Source organism: Nycticebus coucang, chromosome 22 (genome assembly GCF_027406575.1).
Source record: "Nycticebus coucang isolate mNycCou1 chromosome 22, mNycCou1.pri, whole genome shotgun sequence".
NCBI lineage: Eukaryota > Metazoa > Chordata > Mammalia > Primates > Lorisidae > Nycticebus > Nycticebus coucang.
The window spans coordinates 59815492-59839378 of NC_069801.1; the positions used below are offsets into that span (position 1 = coordinate 59815492).

General features: G+C 37.8%; 2 protein-coding genes across 12 annotated transcripts in view; one reads left to right on the forward strand and one right to left on the reverse strand.

Moving 5' to 3' along the window:
• DOCK7 (dedicator of cytokinesis 7) overlaps nucleotides 1–23887 on the reverse strand; it is a 243075-nt gene that overhangs the window by 144269 nt on the left and 74919 nt on the right. The window lies entirely within an intron of this gene.
• On the forward strand, nucleotides 409–23675 carry ANGPTL3 (angiopoietin like 3). Of its 3 annotated transcripts, none has more exons than XM_053575184.1 (8): nucleotides 409–998; nucleotides 1600–1710; nucleotides 7878–7992; nucleotides 9325–9438; nucleotides 9837–9932; nucleotides 13538–13804; nucleotides 14181–14342; nucleotides 21803–23675. In XM_053575184.1, the coding sequence occupies exons 1-8, from the start codon at nucleotides 504–506 to the stop codon at nucleotides 21805–21807; spliced, it is 1365 nt and encodes a 454-aa protein (XP_053431159.1). In that variant the 5' UTR covers nucleotides 409–503; the 3' UTR covers nucleotides 21808–23675. The 3 variants fall into 3 exon arrangements, with proteins under 3 accessions (XP_053431159.1, XP_053431156.1, XP_053431158.1); XM_053575181.1 differs by lacking the exon at nucleotides 21803–23675 and adding an exon at nucleotides 21096–21305; XM_053575183.1 differs by lacking the exon at nucleotides 21803–23675 and having other exon boundaries at nucleotides 14181–16238.

Below are 23887 nucleotides of genomic sequence, written 5' to 3' on the forward strand. Positions count from 1 at the left end.
AACATTAAAATAAGCCTTTACGTGGGAGCACACCACTCCCCTCCACGTGGCAGGTACAAGGTAAGAGTGACCCTTTGGGTACAGGACACAATTACAGCAGGGACTCTGCCTAACATATGCAAGTACTGTAGCCTAGTTGTTTGTACCCTTACATTAACCTGAAATGAAAAATAAATAAATAAAACGAGCTTTTAAAAACAGATAAGACATCATCACACTGCAAGTGTAGTTTATAATATAGCAGAGTTAAATGCAGTAACAATTCCAAATTACCTATTAAGTTAGTGACTCATTCCTTTGATTTCATTTAGCATTGATCCAACTCAATGTGGAAGAAGGTCACATTCGTACAAGTTAACACAGCTTAATTATTAACTATATTTACCTGCCAATCTCACCTCTTCTGTGGCAAATAGTGGTGTGTACAGAGAGAGTTGAGAAGTCTAGGTCTACTTCCAGAAGAAAAATAGTTTCAGATTGCTTGAAATTGAGTCAGGATAAAAATGCACATGATTAAGCTCTTCCTGTTTATTGTTCCTCTAGTTACTTCCTCGAGAATTGACCAGAACAATCCGTCCTTGGATTCTATACCTCCGGAGCCAAAATCAAGATTTGCTATGTTAGAGGATGTAAAAATTTTAGCCAATGGCCTCCTTCAGCTGGGACATGGTCTGAAAGACTTTGTCCATAAGACTAAGGGCCAGATTAATGACATATTTCAAAAGCTCAACATATTTGATCAGTCTTTTTATGATCTATCATTGCAAACCAATGAAATCAAAGAGGAAGAGAAGGAACTAAGAAGAACAACACACAAACTACAAGTCAAGAATGAAGAAGTGAAGAACATGTCCCTGGAACTCAACTCGAAACTGGAGAGCCTCCTGGAAGAAAAGATTCTACTTCAAGAAAAAGTGAGGTCTTTGGAGGAGCAATTAACTCATTTAATTCAAAATCAGCCTGAACCTCAAGAACACCCGGCAGTAACATCACTTAAAGTAAGTAGAAACCAAAGTGGGTTCGTGATTATGTTTTCGTTCTGAAGATATATGCTATTTAAAATACTTTGTGGCACTGTTAAAATACTTTATTTTTCTCAAGAGAAGTATCCGCCAGAAAATAAAAATTTCCATCATAATTTCAAGTTGGATTTTGTTTCCCTAACAGTATGTGCAAAAGCAACTGATCATTTGAAAATTATTAATCAGTCAATAAAATTAAAAACACTAAATTATTACACTATTGCGGATTGCTGGATGTAAATAAAAAGTTGAAGGTATTTAAATCTGAAAACTGTACTCCCATGATGGAAATGAATAAAAGTAAAGGGGTATTCCTACTAAAATAAATTTGGCCTTTTTCTTTTTATTGAAGTTTAGAAAATAAAATTTAGAGATGGTACATTTGAAATAAAATTAAGAACAAAAAAGTACGTACTATTTGAAGGAAACACACAAGAAAAACCAATTATCAATATTAATTTTTTAACCCATTAGTTAAAAAATGTAGATTCTAACAGTGGTATAGGAAATAAAAACTCTAATTTAACTAAAAAGAAAGAAGAAAGACACTTTTAACCAACATATCATCTGTATCCAGACTTTTGTAGAACAGCAAGATAATAGCATCAAAGAGCTTCTCCAGATCGTGGAAGAACAATATAAAAAATTAAACCAGCAGCACAGCCAAATAAAAGAAATAGAAAATCAGGTAAGTCAGTATTTTAAAGGTATGTCCAATCTTTTACATTGGTTTATAAAAAACACTGAACCCTAAAACTATTTAAAAGCTTTAAATGGATCATGAGTAAAATGATCACATCAGCATGACTACTAAAATTGCAGACTCTGATAGTAATAAACTACTTGGCTTGAAAATCATGGCTCTAAAACTTTCAGTATGGCCTTGATACAATTTTTAACTCCTCTCTCGGTTTCCTCACACATTCTATGAAAATCACAAAAGAAACTATATTATAGAACTGTTGTAAGAAAAACAGAATTAATTCACAGCAGCTAAAGTGATCCATTAACATTTAAAGTACATCATGTTTCTCTCTGCTCACAGCCCCACCACGGCTCTCAGGAATGAGGGCTGCCTTGTCACCATGGCCCTCACTTCATCTGCTCTCGTCACCCCAGCCTCCGCCTTGTTCCCCCAACACAGCAGACACACTGCCACCTCAGGACCTCTTTCCTCATTCCTTCCAGTTGGAATGTTCTTGGCCCTGGAATCTACATGACTGGCTCTTTCATTTCCTCCCTGGGTCTACATGACTTTCTCTTTCATTTCCTCCCTGGGGTCTACATGACTTTCTCTTTCATTTCCTCCCTGGGGTCTACATGACTGGCTCTTTCATTTCCTCCCTGGGGTCTACATGACTGGCTCTTTCATTTCCTCCCTGGGGTCTACATGACTTTCTCTTTCATTTCCTCCCTGGGGTCTACATGACTGGCTCTTTCATTTCCTCCCTGGGTCTACATGACTCGCTCTTTCATTTCCTCCCCGGGGTCTACATGACTGGCTCTTTCATTTCCTCCCTGGGTCTACATGACTCGCTCTTTCATTTCCTCCCTGGGTCTACATGACTGGCTCTTTCATTTCCTCCCTGGGGTCTACATGACTCACTCTTTCATTTCCTCCCTGGGGTCTACATGACTCGCTCTTTCATTTCCTCCCTGGGGTCTACATGACTGGCTCTTTCATTTCCTCCCTGGGGTCTACATGACTCTCTCTTTCATTTCCTCCCTGGGGTCTACATGACTGGCTCTTTCATTTCCTCCCTGGGGTCTACATGACTGGCTCTTTCATTTCCTCCCTGGGGTCTACATGACTGGCTCTTTCATTTCCTCCCTGAGGTCTACATGACTGGCTCTTTCATTTCCTCCCTGGGTCTACATGACTGGCTCTTTCATTTCCTCCCTGGGGTCTACATGACTGGCTCTTTCATTTCCTCCCTGGGTCTACATGACTTTCTCTTTCATTTCCTCCCTGGGGTCTACATGACTGGCTCTTTCATTTCCTCCCTGGGTCTACATGACTTTCTCTTTCATTTCCTCCCAGGGGTCTACATGACTCGCTCTTTCATTTCCTCCCTGGGTCTACATGATTTTCTCTTTCATTTCTTCCCTGGGGTCTACATGACTCGCTCTTTCATTTCCTCCCTGGGTCTACATGATTTTCTCTTTCATTTCCTCCCTGGGTCTACATGACTTTCTCTTTCATTTCCTCCCTGGGGTCTACATGACTGGCTCTTTCATTTCCTCCCTGGGGTCTACATGACTGGCTCTTTCATTTCCTCCCTGGGGTCTACATGACTCGCTCTTTCATTTCCTCCCTGGGGTCTACATGACTCGCTCTTTCATTTCCTCCCTGGGGTCTACATGACTCACTCTTTCATTTCCTCCGTAGGGTCTACATGACTCGCTCTTTCATTTCCTCCCCGGGGTCTATATGACTCGCTCTTTCATTTCCTCCCCGGGGTCTACATGACTGGCTCTTTCATTTCCTCCCTGGGGTCTACATGACTCGCTCTTTCATTTCCTCCCTGGGGTCTACATGACTGGCTCTTTCATTTCCTCCCTGGGGTCTACATGACTCGCTCTTTCATTTCCTCCCTGGGGTCTACATGACTGGCTCTTTCATTTCCTCCCTGGGTCTACATGACTCGCTCTTTCATTTCCTCCCTGGGGTCTACATGACTCTCTCTTTCATTTCCTCCCTGGGGTCTACATGACTCACTCTTTCACTTCCTCCGTGGGGTCTACATGACTGGCTCTTTCATTTCCTCCCCGGGGTCTATATGACTCGCTCTTTCATTTCCTTCCCGGGGTCTACATGACTGGCTCTTTCATTTCCTCCCTGGGGTCTACATGACTCGCTCTTTCATTTCCTCCCTGGGGTCTACATGACTGGCTCTTTCATTTCCTCCCTGGGTCTACATGACTTTCTCTTTCATTTCCTCCCTGGGGTCTACATGACTCGCTCTTTCATTTCCTCCCTGGGGTCTACATGACTGGCTCTTTCATTTCCTCCCTGGGTCTACATGACTTTCTCTTTCATTTCCTCCCTGGGTCTACATGATTTTCTCTTTCATTTCCTCCCTGGGTCTACATGACTTTCTCTTTCATTTCCTCCCTGGGGTCTACATGACTCGCTCTTTCATTTCCTCCCTGGGTCTACATGATTTTCTCTTTCATTTCCTCCCTGGGTCTACATGACTTTCTCTTTCATTTCCTCCCTGGGGTCTACATGACTGGCTCTTTCATTTCCTCCCTGGGTCTACATGACTCTCTCTTTCATTTCCTCCCTGGGGTCTACATGACTCACTCTTTCATTTCCTCCCTGGGGTCTACATGACTCGCTCTTTCATTTCCTCCCTGGGGTCTACATGACTGGCTCTTTCATTTCCTCCCTGGGGTCTACATGACTGGCTCTTTCATTTCCTCCCTGGGGTCTACATGACTCGCTCTTTCATTTCCTCCCTGGGTACATGACTGGCTCTTTCATTTCTTCCCTGGGGTCTACATGACTGGCTCTTTCATTTCCTCCCTGGGTCTACATGACTTTCTCTTTCATTTCCTCCCTGGGGTCTACATGACTGGCTCTTTCATTTCCTCCCTGGGTCTACATGACTTTCTCTTTCATTTCCTCCCTGGGGTCTACATGACTCGCTCTTTCATTTCCTCCCTGGGTCTACATGATTTTCTCTTTCATTTCTTCCCTGGGGTCTACATGACTCGCTCTTTCATTTCCTCCCTGGGTCTACATGATTTTCTCTTTCATTTCCTCCCTGGGTCTACATGACTTTCTCTTTCATTTCCTCCCTGGGGTCTACATGACTGGCTCTTTCATTTCCTCCCTGGGGTCTACATGACTGGCTCTTTCATTTCCTCCCTGGGGTCTACATGACTCGCTCTTTCATTTCCTCCCTGGGGTCTACATGACTGGCTCTTTCATTTCCTCCCTGGGGTCTACATGACTCGCTCTTTCATTTCCTCCCTGGGGTCTACATGACTGGCTCTTTCATTTCCTCCCTGGGGTCTACATGACTGGCTCTTTCATTTCCTCCCTGGGGTCTACATGACTGGCTCTTTCATTTCCTCCCTGGGGTCTACATGACTGGCTCTTTCATTTCCTCCCTGGGGTCTACATGACTGGCTCTTTCATTTCCTCCCTGGGGTCTACATGACTCGCTCTTTCATTTCCTCCCTGGGTCTACATGACTCGCTCTTTCATTTCCTCCCTGGGGTCTACATGACTTGCTTTTTCATTTCTTTCCTGGTATCTCTATGATTCTTTCATTTCCTTTGGTCTTCATCAAATATGAAATTCTTAACGAAGCATTCCCCAAGTCACTTACTCAAAAATGACAACCACCTAATCCCACCCCTGAAAGCTTCCAGCTCAGTGGTTCTCAACCTGTGGGTCATGACCCCTTTGTAACAATGAAAAGACATCGGGGCATTAGGAAGGTTGAGAACCACTGTTCTAGCTCCTTAACTACTTTTTCTCCTTAACATTTACCTTTATACAAACATAATATATATTTTAGTTATTTATCTTTCTTCTTCCTGCACTAAAATGTAGCATCCATGAGTATAGGAATTTTTTTCCACTTCTGTCATTGCTGTACCCCAGAATATAAAACACTGAATGACATATAGTAGGTACTCAACAAACAAAGGATTGGATTAGTGCAGGTAATGTCATATTCAGCACACAGAATTTGATGAACAGTTACCATGATTATTACAACTTACATTACTAGAAATGGTATGCCTGAATAATTAATGTCCAACACTCAACAATGTAATTAATCCACAATGTAATGAAGTGGTAAGGAGAGGAAGGGGGGCCCTTGTTTTGAATAAAGCTGTGTCACAATCTAAGCATTCCCATAGTTTTAAAATATTAATTTTTAATTTTTGTACTCTTGGACAGCCATTCCAGGGAGTCAAGAAATAATATAGGATCAAAGAAAACTGGTAAAAAAAAAAAAAAAAAAAACTGATTACCAAGAAGTATAAAAAAAAAATTACTACTGATTTCCACTAAAAAAATATTAATTTAGTAGATTGCCAACTACTTTGGATTTCCCTAATATCCTTATTACATGGTATTTTTCTAAATTCTTTTTAATATATTATTTACTACAATTAAATGAACCTGCTCACAAAAGTAGCATGTCTCTAGTGTACAACGATATACACTCTGTCTAAAAGCAAAATGTCACTATTATATAATGATATACGTTCTGTTTAAAAATAAAATGGATGAGGAAACCAAAACAATGTATTTCTGAATTGGAAGAGGACTTAGATCATCTGATCCAAATTCCTCATATTTAAATTCAGAAACTGAAGTTCTAAGAAGTTTAGTCATTCTGGGAAGGGGAGGGTTTGGGAGGGATAGTAGGGGATAGGGGGACCACAACTATGGAGCACATTGCAAGTACAAGTTGGTTCTATCATGTGTTGAACACAAATGTCCTAATGCTATAATTGGGTAAATGAGATGAAAGCTATGCTGATTAGTATGATGTAAGCACTCCAATTTGTACAAAATAATCAACCCATTGAAATGGGCATAAATGCATTTATGATCTATGTACAAAAGACTTAATAAAATAATTATAATTTAAAAAACAACAAAAAAAGGAAGTTTAGTCATTCTAAGATCACAGTTATTTAACAGAAAAGACTAACACTCAGCAAGTGAACTTATAAGAAGAAATCCTTATAAACTAGGTCCTAGAAAGTGTCATTTATGGCAGCATCAAAAACTAATGCAAGATGTTACACATTCTGCTTTTCTCATCATAAGGAAAGCTATAATTCAATAAATTGTAAAGTTAATACACCTTAAATAAAAAGTGTTATTGCTAAACTAACAATGAATTATTGAATGTATTGAATGTAAAGAAATAAACCTACCAACCTAACAATACCTACAGATAATGTTTACAGGTCAAAACCCATACAGAAACCAGCCTTTTCACTGTGTGCTAAGACTTTATGGTAGGTCTGAGAATCAATAAGACCTTATAACTGAGAATTATTAAATTTAAAATCAACCTATGTTATTGAATAGAATATTAACCATATTCTAGTAACACAAATAAAAAGAATATATTAAAATATTTAAGCAAAGACCCCGCTTTGACCTTGCTCTCTTTTTCTGACCTACACCTGTTTTTTGACATTTTCTCTTTGTTTTTTTTAACTTCTTAAATGATGCACCTCATGAAATACCTTGAAAATCAGTAACTGTATTATCTGAATAGCAGTCAGTATCCCTTTTAACATTAAAATCAATAACTTATTATAAACTGAATGATGCATATAAATTGTACTTTTTTATTAAATCATAGCTGTGTACATTAATGCAATCATGGTGTACAATGTGCTGGTTTTATATACAATTTGAAATATTTTCATCAAACTGGTTAACATAGCCTTCATGGCATTTTCTTAGTTATTGTGTTAAGACACTTGTATTCTACACCTATTAAATTTCACATGTACCCTTGGGACTGTAGGTGTGGTCCCACCAATCACCCTCCATCTGCCCTCCTCCCCCCTCCCCTCCCCTCCCTTTCCCTTTCCCCTTCTTCTTGGGCTATAATTAGGGTTACAGCTTTCATATGAAAGCTATAAATTAGTTTCATAGTAGGGCTGAGTACATTGGATACTTTTTCTTCCATTCTTGAGATACTTTGCTAAGAAGAATATGTACCAGCTCCATCCATGTAAACATGAAAGAGGTAAAATCTCCATGTTTCTTTTATAAATTGTATTTTTGATATCCTTACTCAGATTTCTCTTAATTATATATACAGTATCATTATTAAAAGTAGATTTATATTATTTTATCAGCTCAAAAGGACTGGTATTCAAGAATCCACTGAAAATTCTCTTTCTTCCAAGCCAAGAGCACCTAGAACGACTCCCTTTCGTCAGCTGAATGAAATTAAAAATGTAGACCATGATGGTAAGACACCTTGGTGGGCTTCCTTCTTGAAGCCATCATCACCAAATTCCCTATTCCTAAGACTGTTATAGACTTAAAAAGAGCGAAGAGACACATCCACCAGATGCAATGTGTGACCCTAAATCTAACCCTGGGGTTCCTTTTGAACTTAAAAACAAACAACATTCTTATGATGATCAGGTAAGTATAAATACAGGCTTGATTATTAGAGAACATGAAATGCTTATTAGCTTTCTTAGATGTGCTAAAAGTACTGCAGTTATGGAAGAGAATAACCTCATGTTTAACAGATCCATGCTGAAATAATTCAGGAGTTAAGGGTCATGATGTTTGCAAGTTACTTTCCAAAGCACAACAAAATACTATTTGTGTACATGTGTGTACATAAAAATAATACAGCAAAATGTTAACAACTGCTGAATATACAGAGTAGACAGAAAGACTGCGGTGTTCTTGTCAACAATTCTTTCCACTTTCATGTTTCCTCCTTAACAGCAAAAACTATTGGAAACAAAATCTTCATTCTGAGCCAAATTTCGACACAATGATATATTACTAAGACCTTTAATTTTTACGTAATTCATACAGAAAAAAAAAGGTTTTTATTCGTTTTCTCCATGTAATGGTCATTCTTTCTTTACTTTTCTTTTTTTCGTTTTTTTTGAGACAGAGTTTCACTATGGCACCCTCGGTAGAGTGCTGTGGCAGCACGGCTCACAACTTCAAACTCTTGGGTTTAAACCAGCGGTTCTCAACCTGGGGGTTGCAGATCCCTTTGTAACAATGAAAATACATCGCGGCATTAAGAAGGTTGAGAACCACTGGCTTAAGCAATTCTCTTGCCTCAACCTCTCAGTAGCTGGGACTATATAGGCACCTGCCACAATGCCTGGCTATTTTTTTTTTTTTTTTGTAGTTGTCACTGTTGTTTAGCAGACCCAGCTGGGTTTGAACCTGCCAGCCCTGGTGTCTGTGGCCAGTGCCCTGAGCAGTGAGCTGTGGGTGCCGAGCTGGTCATTCCTTCCACATACATCTGTTGCAGCATACAAAGTTTCACATGGATTTTTTCCACTTTATAATCTTCTTACATGTAGCAAAAAATAAAAATGTGCTTAAAATTTTTATTTGTCACTTTTCTTAAAAAGAAATTAGTTTGGTAATAGCTATTTCTACATTCCTAAAGTAAAATGCCATCTTAAAAAAATGTTTTAGCATAAGCATTACTTTAAAAAAAAGCTGCATGTGCCACAATTTTCTGAAATGTCAAGTAAAATCTCAAACACTAAAGTCTTTCCTGTTACTAAATACTATGTAATATTCTGCTGCTTCTAGGCATCGCTCCTGATTGCACCACCATTTATAAGAGAGGTGAACACACAAGTGGGGTGTATACCATCAGACCCAGCAACTCTCAGGTTTTTAACGTCTACTGTGATGTGAACTCAGGTAAAACCTGCAGCGAGTCCAAGTTACTCACCACCCAGCAGCAAGACCAACCCCGCTGTCCTTGTTTTCACTCTCTCTCTCTCTCTCTCTACATACATGTGTAAATGAAATATAAATCTAGTACTTGCGTTTACCTTGTTAATGTATTCATTCCATAGTCTCATTTTCCTCTCTAAGATACCTGAAGTGGCTACTGTCAGTAAGTTAAATAAGACAAACTTCATTAGTTGGCTTCACGTAACTTTTGGGGGACCATATTAAATAATACAAAGTATTGCCGTAACAATAAACTATCTGAAAAAGCCACCAATTAAAACCAAACAGAAAAAGAAACAGTATTATTTACATCTGTTAACATCAATCGACTAAAAATACTGAATTTTGTGCATCGTATTCAGGTAGTTCATGGACATTAATTCAACGACGAATAGATGGATCACAAAACTTCAATGAAACTTGGGAGAACTACAAATATGGTTTTGGGAGGCTTGATGGTAAGGTGACTGCATTAAATCATTCATTCACATGTCAACTGTAAATAATTATTAAGGACCTATTATGGACCGGTGCTGGGAAAGTAATAATGAAAGAAACAATCTCAGCCTTCATAAAACTTATTATCAAATAATTACACATTTCTTGGTAATTACATTTACATTTATCACAATTACATGTCTGTTCTTAATTATTCTTATCATAATTTTATTTAATGGTTTATAATTATCCTAATTATAAATATTAAAGACACTTTTGATCAAGTGCTAAGTGCCTTCATAAATGGTAAGTGCTGAGTAGGTTATAAAGACAATCATCTCTAGTACTAATCATTGTATTCTCTCATTAACATCGTAGGTATCAATTAATGGGAGGTTATAAAGTACAAGAAAATTGTCAGATACACAAATTTTAAAATTGCGCAGGAGCCGTGGCTCACGTCTATAATCCCAGCACTCTGAGAGGCTGAGGAGGGTAGATTCCTTGAGCTCAGGAGTTCAAGACTATCCTGAGCAAGATTGAGACCCCATTTCTATAAACATGGCTGAGTGTTATGGCAGGGCTGTAGTCCCAGCTACTCAGGAGGGTAAGGCAAGAGGATTAATTGAGCCCAGAAGTTTGAGGTTGCTGTGAGTTATGACACCATGGCACATCATGTCACCAGGGTGAGACTCTGTCTCAAAAAAAAAAAAACACACAAAAAGACAAATTTTAAAATTACGATGATTTAAATATTATAAATGTATACTGTAAGGCCAGGCACAGTGGCTCACACACCTGTAATCCTAGCACTCTGGGAGGCCGAGAAGGGTAGATTGCTTGAGCTCAGGAATTTAAGACCAACCTGAGCAAGAGTGAGACCCTGTCTCTATTAAAACCAGTAAAACTAGCTGGGTGTAGTGGCATACTCTTGTAATCCAAGCTACTTGAGAGGCTGAGGCAAGAGGATTGCTTGAGCCCAGGTGTTTGAAGTTGCTGTAAGCTATGATGCTAGGGCACTCTACCCAGGGCAACAGAGTGGGACTCTGCCTCAAAAAAAAAAAAAAAAAAAAAAAAAAGTGTACTATAGAAAGTGTGGTTTATAACTTGGATGGAAGTGGAACACATTCTTCTTAGTAAAGCATCACATGAATGGAGAAGCAAGAATCCAATGTACCTATTTCTAATATGAAAACAGTGGATGAGCTAATCCAAGGTGGTGGACAGAAGGAAAGAGAACAGGGGTCACGGTGTATGGAACACCTCTTGGGGACAGGACACAATTATAAGAGGGACTCCACCTAAAAAAAAAAAAGAAAGAAAGGAAAAGAAAAAGAAGTATGGTTTAAAATAAATGAGTTAACTCAATGCTAATTATTTCTATTTTGATCAAAACATAAATAATGCAAAATAAAAACAAAAAACCTGCTTAAAATCCAAAAAGCACCTTATACAAATCCATAAATAATATATAAATGCTCACTTCTAAAGTAGAAAACATCATTATTATGTTACATTTGTATTTTTTTTTTCCTGCGACACAGTCTCACTATATCACCCTCGGTAAAGTGTCGTAGCATCACAGCTCACAGCAACCTCAAACTCTTGGGCTTAAGCGAGTCTCTTCCCTCAGCCTCCCGAGTAGCTGGGACTACAGGCGCCTACTACAATGCCCGGCTATTTTTTTGATGCAGTTCTCATTGTTGTTTAGCAGGCCTGGGCTGGGCTCAAACCCACCAGCCTTTTTGTATGTGGCTGTACTCACTGAGCTACAGACGCCAAGCCTACATTTTTATTTTTGATTGATTTATTTTTATTCATTTATTTATTTTTGTCTCCCCTAATAGATTTTTTTTAAACTTTATTCAAATTAATATGAGGGTACAATATTTACATTGTTCTCACTTCCAGGGTAAAGTTCCACTTGTAAAGAGCCCCTCACCCAAGAGGCATGTTATACACCCTCACAATGATTTATTTTTTTAGGCACGGGGTCTCACTATGTTGCCCAGGATGGACTGAATTCCTACACTCGCAAGATCCTCCTGTCTCAGTCTCCTAAGTAGCTGGAACTACAGGGAGTGCCACCATTCCTACCTGTATCAAATTTTTAAATGCTTAACAGTACCATTAAAAAAATTTATATTCAAACTATTGGTTAAATTTCTAATTAGAAAGCATATTCAATGATATATTTTATAGCTCCAAATCTTCTTAGAGTGAGTGTAACCCCAAAACAAAAGACTGACAGTTAAGTCCAGAACACTCATTTATTTCTAATAAGAAAGTAACGCATTTATCCTTGCATTTACCAGTAATCCTTAAAATGAAGCCTCCTATTAACTTGATAGCAATATGAAAATATTGATACTTTAATAAAAAGAATTGTGGCTGGGCATGGTGGCTCACACCTGTGCACTCTGGGAGGCCAAGGCAGGTGGATAGCTTGAACTCAAGAGTTCAAGACCAGCCTGAGCAAGAGTGAGACCCCATCTCTACTAAAAATAGAAAAACTAGCCAGATGTGGAAGCTCACGGCTATAGTCCCAACTACTCAGGGGGGCTAAGGCAAGAAGACTGCTTGAGCCCAGGAGTTTGAGTTTGCTGTGAGCTATGACTCCATAGCACTCTAGTCTGGGGAAACAGAATGAGATTCTGCCTCAAAAAAAAAAAAGAGAATTGTGATAAAAAATGATTTACAGTAGAACATCTGTAAGTTGGCCACCCACGGGAGTGTAACAAACTGGTCAACATACAGAAGTGGCCAGGATGAGGACTTAGGTCCCTACTGTAGTAATATGTACATGGCACATGTCCAGTCTGTGAAAATTAGGTCAATTCAAGGAAGCGGTCAGTGTAGGGAGGTGGTCAACCATGGAGGTTCTATTGTATTTGTTATTTTTGTTTTTAATTCCAAATAAAAATAATTTTTAATTTTTACAGAAAGAAGGTATTAAGAATCATACTTTTTAATTTAAAATATTTTTTAAAAATGTGTTCCCTTCTATTTCCGTAAAGAAACATATCCATCAAGCAAATATTGAAAGCCAAGTTTATATTTAAAGAAAACGACATCACTGTTAACCAAGGTTCTGGGAATATTTAACAAATCTCTTGACTGTATGTGGATATTAATAAAGAGCTGATAGAAAAGTTAATAAATTATATACTTAAGGGCAGCGCCTGTGGCTCAAAGGAGTAGGGCGCTGGCCCCATATGTCGGAGGTGGCAAGTTCAAACCCGGCCCAGGCCAAAAACTGCAAAAAAAAAAAAAAAAAAAAATATATATATATATATATATGTATACACTTAGCAGTGAGATATTATTCTACCAATGACCAGACCTGAAATACCTATAAATAGTGCAATATGTTTCGCGTGTGAAACATGTCTTGTAATATACATTTTAGAAATACACACTTCCCAGCAGATCTATTAACCTTTTTATTATTTTTTATATACAAAACTACCTTTAGTAAAACTGTTTAGAAAATAAATATTTTAAGAGACTCTAAAACGACCGATGGATCCAAGACCCAACACCTCGCTCACTTAACCAATAAAGAAGCCGCCAGCGCCCCATCTGCGGCTAACCGTCCACAGGTGCTCACAACTCTTCCTTTCAGGAGAATTCTGGCTGGGCCTAGAGAAGATACACCACATAGCGAAGCAGTCTAATCACATTTTACGGATTGAGCTGGAAGACTGGAGAGACAACAAACATCACGTTGAATATTCTTTCCGCTTGGGAGATGAGGAAACCAACTACACACTGCGCCTGGCTGGGGCGGAGGGCAGCATGGCCGGCGCCCTCCCGGAACACAGAGACTTGGTGTTTTCTACTTGGGATCACAGAGCAAACGGACACTTCCACTGTCCAGAGCGCTCTCCAGGTACCCTTCTTCTGACACCAATATTTTATGTTCAGACTGTCACTACTCCACAATATTAGCTCATCTACAAGGTCAAATCTTTAAAATCTGAGTCCCAAACAAGCATTTTCTTTACAGGTTAAAAAAAAAAAAATCTCTTAATTATCTTAACAAAAGTGTTAATTCTAGTTCAACCAAGTATTTCACCTCTAATCCTTCACAGATTTTCAATTTTTTGTGGTATACATGGGATTTATACCGATTATTTAAAACTCAGACACATGTGTCTACAATGCTGGAGCATGTTTAAGACAAGAAGAGAAACTCACGAGGAAATCTTTTAACAATAACTGGGTATGAGTTTGCATCCATTAAATTCCATCTCTATTTCCTTTAGGAGGCTGGTGGTGGCATGACGGATGTGGAGAAAACAACCTAAATAGCAAATATAACAAACCAAGAGCAAAATCTAAGCCAGAGAGAAGAGGATTGTGTTGGAAGAGTCAAGACGGAAGGTTATACTCCACCAAATCAACAAAAATGTCGATCCGTCCAACAGGTTCAGAATGAGCTGGGGCAAATTAAAATCCCAAATTAAACATTAAACTTATCCCTACTTAATTATTAGACCCTTCATGGAAGGCTTAAGAAATAGTTTGTTTTTTTTTTTATCTTAAAGTCACTATCAATTGAAGATTAAACATATCATCACAAAACCTCAAAGAATACCATTCACATTTCTCAATCAAAATTCTTATAATACCAATTTTTCATATATTTTATGATATGGGAATCATTTTAGACGGTCACAAGTGAAATTATAATAGATAAATGTTTAAATAACTTTTACTTTTTTTTTTTATTGAGACAGAGTCTCACTATGTCGCCCTCAGTAGAGTACTGTCGCATCACAGCTCACAGCAACCTTTAACTCTTAGGCTTAAGTGATTCTCTTGCCTCAGACTCCCAAGTAGCTGGGACTACAGGCACCCGCCACAATGCCTGGCTGTTTTTTTGCTGTAGTTGTCATTGTTGTTTAGAGGCCTGGGCTGGGTTCGAACACATCAGCCCCGGTGCATGTGGCTGGCCCCCTAACCACTGAGTTACGGGCACTCAGCCTTAAATAACTTTTAAAATTAAAAACTTACAGAGACTTTTATTTTAAAAGTTACCATGTGGGCTAATTTTGCAAGGATCTCAGTTTAAAAACTATTATAATATTAATTTCAAACTAAAATTCAGTCCATTCAGAGTACATGAAGAAATCTGTAATACAAATTTTACTTCACTTTGGTATAAAATAATCTGGAGTAAATGTTTGGTATGTTTTAAAGAAGCCAAATAAAGCAGCATTAATGCTGCACTAAAACAAAACAGTCTTTTAGGAAAATGTGCCGGGTCATAATTACCAAGTCACACAGACTTTAATATGAGGTGTCATTGTACCTTAACATATTTGTTAGCTATACAAATGTGATATTGTGAAAACTAACCTAGTTTTTAAAAGAGCTTGTCAGAATACAAGAATGAATGTGACATCAAGTTAAAGTTTAATAATTTATTCCCCAGACATGCTGTGAGTCTAATAATTTTGTGTAGGTTTTCAAGTAAAATTAAATACCATAACAGGTAATGGAATATTTAAATAGCCTAACAGGTATGTGTGTACATTTAAAATTCAATAAATAAAGACTATGATGTATATGGAGAAAACAACCTAAATAGCAAATACAACAAACCAAGAGCAAAATCAATTTTACTCAATAAATAAATTTAATCCCTAAATTATAAAAATTTAAAATTTAGATTGTTCTAGTTTTATATTGATAACACCATAGATGTATGATGTTATTTCTAATTCAAATAATTTAAACTCTAAGTCTCAAAAGATTTTTTTTCCATAATAACACTTCTCAGTATTTATTTTTAAATAAGTTTTTTAAGAAACTATCAACAAGATATAAAATTTTAAATTAAATCTAGTTTTTAAAAGATACGGTGCCCAAGTGACTTACGTTTGACAAGAAATATTCAGCATTATATATTTCTAATTATCCAATATACATGTAATATGTATTATATATATGTATATGTGTGTGTGTATATATACTTTTTTTTTTTTTTAGAGCAGAGTCTCACTTTATTGCCTTTGGTAGAGCGCTGTGGCATCACAGCTCACAGCAACCTCCAACTCCTGGGCTTAGGTGATTCTCTTGTCTCACTCAGCCTCCCAAGAAGCTGGGACTACAGGTGCCCCCCACAACGCCCAGCTATTTTTTGTTGCAGTTTGGCCGGGGCTGGGTTTGAACCCGCCACCCTCGGTATATGGGGCTGGCGCCCTACTCAGTGAGCCACAGGGGCCGCCCAATATGTATTTTATAAATCACATACATAAAAGACACATACAAACTATATGTATCCCATATGTTATTCCAGTAAAGTACAGAAGAATAAAGGCAAGAATAAGCTATAATTTTCAGAGCTACAGACTTTTTAGAGCCAGAATGCCAAAAAGGCATTTCCCCTCACTTCAAAATTGGAAGCTTGCAAATGTGAAATAATTCATTATTTAATATATTAAATATGTTAAATGAGTTGCTTCCTCTATTTGTTTTCCTTTTCTTAAAGCTATTCCTATATGACATGTTCCATTTTATTCCTTTCAGGAGGACTAAATTACATTTTTTTCTCTCATATAAAGCTCAGATTGAGACAGTTCTAGCAGAAAAAAAGAAAGGGTTTTTTTTTTCTTTGTGGTTCACAAAATTGTGCCCTTCTGTCCTCACTACTTTGCTGACAGTGGTTCTCAACCTTCCTACTTCCATGACCCTTTAATACAGTTCCTCATGTTCTGGTGACCTCCAACCATGAAATTATTTTCGTTGCTACTTCATAACTGTAATTTTGCTACTGTTACGGATCGTAATGTAAATATCTGATATGCAGGATGGTCTCAGGCGACTGCTGTGAAAGGGTCATTCGACGCCGCAAAGGGGTCGTGACCCACAGGTTGAGAACTGCTGGCTCACAGTGTCAGGATTCCACTGACTCACAGCTGTCCAGCCGAGGGGTCCTTCTCAGTCTACCTTCCCCTGGGTCTCTCTGTAACTTACTAATAACACTGCCCTCTTCCAAACTGAACCTTCACTTTGCTTGTATGACAGTACCGCACGCTCTTATCTGCGTTTTTCTTTATAGCCCATTCCCTCCTCCCGTGCGGTATCCTGGGCCAGCTGCACGACCTTCAGTCATCTTCTCCACTCTGACTCTCAGAGACGCGATCTGCTCTCACAGACTCATCAGTTTTCCATGAATGAATTTCCAGAACCCACACGTCCTTCCAGGTTTCTTTCCAGCCCCCCCTCTTCACTGCCTGCCCGCCGTTTCTCCCTTCCGTACCCCACAGTCTCCCCTCAGACTCAACATACAAAATAACAAATCCATCGGCCCCTTGCTGCCACTGCTGTCACCTCCTACACTTTACAACCTCCTCCCAACTTCTTTATATCCATTCATATCAAGACTGTGCTCTCGGTCACAGAAACACAGAACCTGCAGCACATCTCCAGCCTTTGACATGACTTTGTAAACCACTTCTCCTGTATCATAAGCCAACAATACAATCTTCTTTTGAAATGTCTCTTAATCTGATAAATTTTCTTCCCAAGGACTGTCTTTTACTTGAGTCCGAGCTTATCTAAATAGTCTCCTTCTGGATCTTAATTTTATTTTCTCTCCCCCTCAATCTCCCTAAAAATATATTGTAACGGGCAGTGCCTGTGGCTCAAAGGAGTAGGGTGTCGTCCGCTTGTACCGGAGGTGGTGGGTTCAAACCTGGCCCTGGCCAAAAACTGCAAAAAAAAAAAAAAAAAATTGTAGTGGCTGCAAACTACTTTGACCTTTATCTTTCAAGGTTGTTTACTGAAGAGGTACAACAGCTGAGGGCAATGGAAACGTATCTTTGTAAGTTATGGTGGTACAGGATAAACGGGCTTGCTAGATGCACAAACTCCCTTTACAATCTTACTGAAATCTTACCTTAAATCATACAATCTTTCAGTTAACTGCCAAACACACTAACCAACTGCACCACAGGGACAAAGAAATCTTAGAATCTTATCTTTTATTTTTGCAGTTTTTGGCCAGGGCTGGGTTTGAACCTGCCACCTCTGGCATATGGGGCCGGCGCCCTACCCCTTTGAGCCACAGGTGCCGCCCTTAGAATCTTATCTTAAAATTGCATGTGAGTTATGTTCTATACTTCGAAAACCTATCTTTATATGAAAATAGTTATTCCCAAATCTTCTAAAAACTGATGACCCTAAAACATACGTGTGTTTATCCTGTGGATTTGCACATCCCATACAGTTGCCCTCTCAGGAATGTGAGCATAGGCCTACAGAACTAAATCCAAACCCTTTCCAGCTATCAAGAGTCTCTATAATCTGACCCCAAATTACCTCGACACACATTGTTTTCTGCAACACAAACCCTCTGCTCTAATCAAAACATCCCCTCTATATTTTCCTGATGTGTCACATTCATCTAGAAGGCCTTGCTGTGCGTTTCTTATTGTCTTGGTCATGTTTAAATTTCAAGATGCAGAAGCCCCCCTTCTCCCACAGATGGTCCAGTACACGGCAGTTTTTTCCTCTGAAACCACATAGCGAGACTGTCTAATTTCTCAAGTGGCATTTAGTAAATGAACAAGACAGAAAAATAAACCTGGCAAACCATAATAATAAACATTATGAAAAATAACAATAAGAACTCTAAAAACAACAAAGATAGCCAAACTACTTGATTTTAGTTACTTTCTGGAAATTTTCTATACAAAAAGTTTACTCCAAACAAATATGAATTTTTCTAAAAGCAAGTATACACATTTCCCACTTCAGTGTCAATGTAACATAAACTATCACATACTGTTATCCTAGAATCAGCACCTTTTTATGCTTGTATATTTTCTTCCTAATAGTGTAACTCATGGTTATAATAGTTAACTCATTCTTTAATAAAAAGGTACTCATTAAGTAATACTTGCTGAACACCAGCTGCTTGCCTCCTTTATGAAACTTGTTCCAAATTTGTATTCATATATATTCTACTTTTTGTTATAGGATAGTCAAATTTCCTTGTGGGCTTTTTCCCATCACTAACAACCACAAATATTGAATTTACGTGTGTACTGTAAGTGATGATTCAACATTGCAGTTTTAAAAACTGAAAAGAAAGTAACCAAACAATTGCTCCTTTTATCAAAGTCCAAAGTATTCTCATAGTAAACCAACTAGGACAGAATTACTCAACTGCTACGGAACGTGCAGTCCAAGGTCATGAAAGCAGAACAAACTCCCATAAGCTTGTTTCAATGACACTTTAGGGAAGGTAAAATATAATTAAGGAGTGCATCTAAAACATAAAAACTGTTTTTCTAAATTCATGTTTAACCCTAAAAATTGGCATACACCTAATGAAATGAATTGGCATATTTGAAAGAGTAATAAATTACAAGCTTAAAAATGTAAGTTTGCAGGTTTTTATCTTCAAATAAGGCACCAAACCTCAGTTTCCACACCCAGCAGATGGGAATAACAACAATCCTGCCAAATCTATTTCATAGGGTATGAGCGTCAAGTCAGATAATGTATTTTAGTAGTTTTATAAACTATAAAGCTCTAAACAAGAGCCTATGCTCTTAAAAACGAATCTTGGAGATCACGCTTCACATTCCCTGAAGTAAATAATCTGTACAAATGTTGCCTAACTGAAAATCCTCTAATTCTCAGGGTAGGAGAATAAAACAGCTCTTTTACTTCTCCTATTTCTGGAATTTTATTCTCCCCCAGGAGTCTGAGATAATCCTCTGTCACCTCAGGTGTCAGCCCCTCGCAGTAAACTCCTGGATGCCTGTGTTGAAATGTTAGGAAACACAGCTCTCAACTCAAGAATGTTTATAGTTAAAATAAAGTATACCAGTCAGATAGAATACAAGTCAGTGTGGTGTATCTAGGGCAAAACCAAAATAGCAGAGTATATGGCAGTTGCTTGAGACATCTATAAAGACTAAAAATAAAAACTCTCTGCAGCAGGGACCATAAACTTGAACGGAAAAAATAGGCTCCTTAATTTTCAGCAACATTCAGCTGAAATTAATACTTCCTTAAATTGTGGATGTAGGAAACTAACCACAGCAGGATCAGCAGATGTGATGACTGTGTCATTAACAGAAACTAAACAGATTTTACATTAGGACTATTGTAGATGCCTCAAATACTGTTGCTATTTATTACTATTTACAGAATATGAATGTTTTTACATGAGGCCAGGTACTATCATTTAATTCATTGATAAACATTGTAACTAACATTAGATACTTTTAATTCAATGTAAGTGATTTTCTTTGTTATCCAATGTATTTTATTTTATGTGTTTTTTTTTTTGAAGTAAATTTATTTCAGGTTAATGTGAGGGTACAAGCAACCAGGTCACAATATTTGATTTTGTTAGGTAGAGTTCATCTTGTGGTCATGTGCCGCACATTGTTTTATGCATTTAAACACATTCCAAGTTGGTATCCCTTATCCAAAATGCTTGGAACCTGAAGTCTCTCAGATATCAGATTTGGGGGTGGGAGGGATTTCAGAATATTTGCATTATACTTATGGTTTAGCGTCTCAAACCTGAAATGCTCCTATAAGCGTTTCCTTTGAGCATCATGTTGGTGGACAAAAAGCTTCAGATTTTGTAGCATTCTGTATTTCAGATTTTTGTATTTGGGAAACTTAACTTATAGTCTAAAAAAGAGGATCATAGGATTCACAAGAGGGCCACAAGTTACGATGGCACACAGACAATTAGGAACCCATCTTCAAAGGGAGATCTACTATCATGTAATAATCCAGTTTTAAAAAACATGAATTACATGGCTCTCCTGTCAAAGTATAACCAGTATAGATCTAACTTGATCTGACTGCCCAAGCTGTTCCTAAACAAAATTTCAGGAGAAAAAAATCTCATCCGTATATAGTAAGTTTATTAAACTCCTCAAGAAAAAAACTGGTAAGAGCAAAATTACAAAGTGATCATAAAACACTTCAGCTGCAGCTAATTTCCTAAAGTCTTTATCTGTTAGACTATATATGTTACGATACATGTTGAAGGATTTATAAGAAAAATGTTATGATGTTCAGGGTTAGCTTCAAACACAGTATAACAAAAGGAGGGAAAAACAAACAATAGAAAAACCGAGAATGATGATGGGAGTTAATTAATACAGTTCTCTTTACTTTTATGCATTCCATAATAAAAGGTGTGAAACTACATTCAAATTAGTTGAAGATAACAGAATGACTAAGTATTACTGAGAGACAAAAGGCCCACACATCGAACTCCAAAGCCCCAAAGTCCTTCCATTTTGTCTGACACTGAGAGTCGCCGCCAAGTAACAATTTGGAACAAAAGCAACACTGCACACAATCTATTACCTAACTTTGAGATGACTGCAGATCTTCAATAAAGGGTTTTTCTCACCAATAAGAAAGGGCTCTTTATTGAGTTTTCTTTTTTTTTTTTATTTTTTTTATTTTTTGGCCGGGGCTGGGTTTGAACCCACCACCTCCAGCATATGGGACCGGCGCCCTACTCCTTGAGCCACAGGCGCCGCCCTTTATTGAGTTTTCTTAATGTAACAGTTGCACTAGAATTTTTTCTATGACACTGTGTAAGTATTCCCTTGGCAAACCAAGCATTTGAAGTAAACTCCCCTCGTTTAATGCAATTAGAAACATCGTTCGTTTTCTGATTGCTTGAAATTTGTCTTAATTTGTGTATCCTCATAGAAAATGTGAAAAGACCAGCTTCCTCTTGAGCTAATCTGATGTAAATATATAAGCACCAGCCACGTGTGAAAAAAATAAAAGACTTATCAAAATGTGAAAATCTCTAATAACAGATTTTTTTAAGTCTTTTTTTTTTTTCCTGCATTCATGCTCTGCCTTTCTTTTTTTCTCATTTCAGACTAATATAAAGAGTGCGTATGATTGGGTAACAGCATCTGCGTCTATTGGGTCATGTCTGAGTAGCAGTGAGTCCTTCACCCGGGAGCTGTGCCATGTACCCTTACACTGTACCGTTAGACGGGAGTTTACCGAGTCCCTTCCCTCCCTCTCTCCTCCCCACTACTCGAATTTAATTGTGTTTTGCTCTTCTGTGAGCCTGTAGTTGTTCATTTACTAGTTTCAAATTAGCACTGAGTATATAGGGTGCTTGATATTCCATTCTTAAGATACTTTACTAAGAAGAATGTTCTTTAATTCAATCCAGGTAAATACAAAAGATGGAGACCTTCCATCTTTTGGCTGAATGGTATTCAATGGTATAGATACACCACAGTTAATCCATCTATGGGTTAATGGGCAGTTGGGTTGTTTCCATGTGTTTACAATTGTGAATTGAGCTGCCGTAAACATTCAAGTGCAAAGTCCTTGTGATAAAATGATTCTTTTTCCTTCTGAGTAAATACCTAGTGATGGGATTACAGGATCGAATGAAAGGTCTATCTTTAGCTCTTTGATGAAAGTCTTTAAGAAGTTCCAATAATGTCTTTAAAAGTATATGTTTTAAAATGTACCTAATAAGGCTCGGTGCCTGTAACACAGTAGTTATGGTGCCAGACACATACACGAGCGTGGTGGGTTCGAACCCATCCTGGGCCAGCTAAAAAACAATGACAACTGAAACAAAAAATAGCTGGGTGCCGGCCCCATATGCCGGAGGTGGTGGGTTCAAACCCAGCCCTGGCCAAAACTGCAAAAAAAATAAATAAATAAAAATAGCTGGGCATTGTGGCAGGCGCCTATAGTCCCAGCTACTTGGGAAGCTGAGGCAAGAAAATCGCTTGAGCCCAAGAGTTTGAGGTTACTGTGAGTTGTGATGCTACGGCACTCTACTGAGGGCAACATAGTGAGACTCTGTCTCAAAAAAAAAAAGTACCTAATAAATACAAATAAATTAAACTCAAACATACTCATTTTTAGACAGCTTTCTGTCTAAACTGTCCGATGATGAATATAAAACTTGGAAGTGCAGAGTGTTAAATAACAGGAAATTTGACACTTTCAGAACAAAGTTCTCTTTCCTATGTTCAAAGTTCTTTTTCATTTTCTGACCTCAAATGCTTGTTTTTCAATAAGGTCCAATAATCCTCAATTCAGACAATAATTTTTTTATCCTTTTACCCCATAAGATCCTTTACAATTGTCTCGGGTTTCTTACTAAAACTAAATACAATGTGCAAATATTTTCTTAAAACCCACATTAAAAATGCTTAAATTCCAAGTTTTCTCAGGTATAAATTTGAACCCTCTAAAACTTCATTTTTGTCACTTACAAAACAGGAATAATCATATAGGTTCCATGCAGGCTGCTACACAAAATTAACGAGATAATGGCCATATGTAAACTAAAAAGAGCCCTAGTGTCGACTCTCTTTTCTTTAAACAATACTGATGAGATGATCTGTTTCCTTTTTTAATATGATTCACTGGGAAAATGCACACACAAAGATTTATATAATCACCACTGATATTTACTACCAGAAATTATGGCTTATCCTAAAACATTCCTGAGAAGGCAAAAAGAACCCAAGTGAGTTGGAAAGTAACCATTTCCATGATCCAGGACAACTATTTAGTTAGCAAGTATTCATAGAACTTTCTGTAAATTACTGATTATTCCCTATAGGTAAGCTCTTACCTGTTGAGGTCATATCTCCTCTTTTATTGTTCCAAAATTATTTCCATCTATGCTAGGTTTTCGAGATATGCTAAGGTTTTTTTTTTTTAAATAAACTATAAATTTGTAAACATTTCGCTATCCACAAGCCCAAGTTTCTCTCACAGTATTAGGTTGAATAAGCAACCTATACAATTTGGTTTTCAGGTCCCATGAACACTGATAGTCCAAGTTAATAATGCAAAGCAAACCAATATTGACTTTGACAATCTCCCTTTTAAGACCATTCTCTCATCCAATTATACCCCCAAACCCAACACCATCATGCTTTTCAAACAGTCTCTCCACGCTGTGTGACACACGAGTAAA

Bases quoted from the DNA above. Each gene is read 5' to 3' on its own strand.
- ANGPTL3 (XM_053575181.1), top strand. From the start codon at position 504: ATGCACATGATTAAGCTCTTCCTGTTTATTGTTCCTCTAGTTACTTCC. The intron at 1,711-7,877 runs GTAAGTCAGTAT...TTATTTTATCAG, and splicing joins TAAAAGAAATAGAAAATCAG to CTCAAAAGGACTGGTATTCA. The intron at 14,343-21,095 runs GTTCAGAATGAG...CCATAATAAAAG, and splicing joins AATGTCGATCCGTCCAACAG to GTGTGAAACTACATTCAAAT.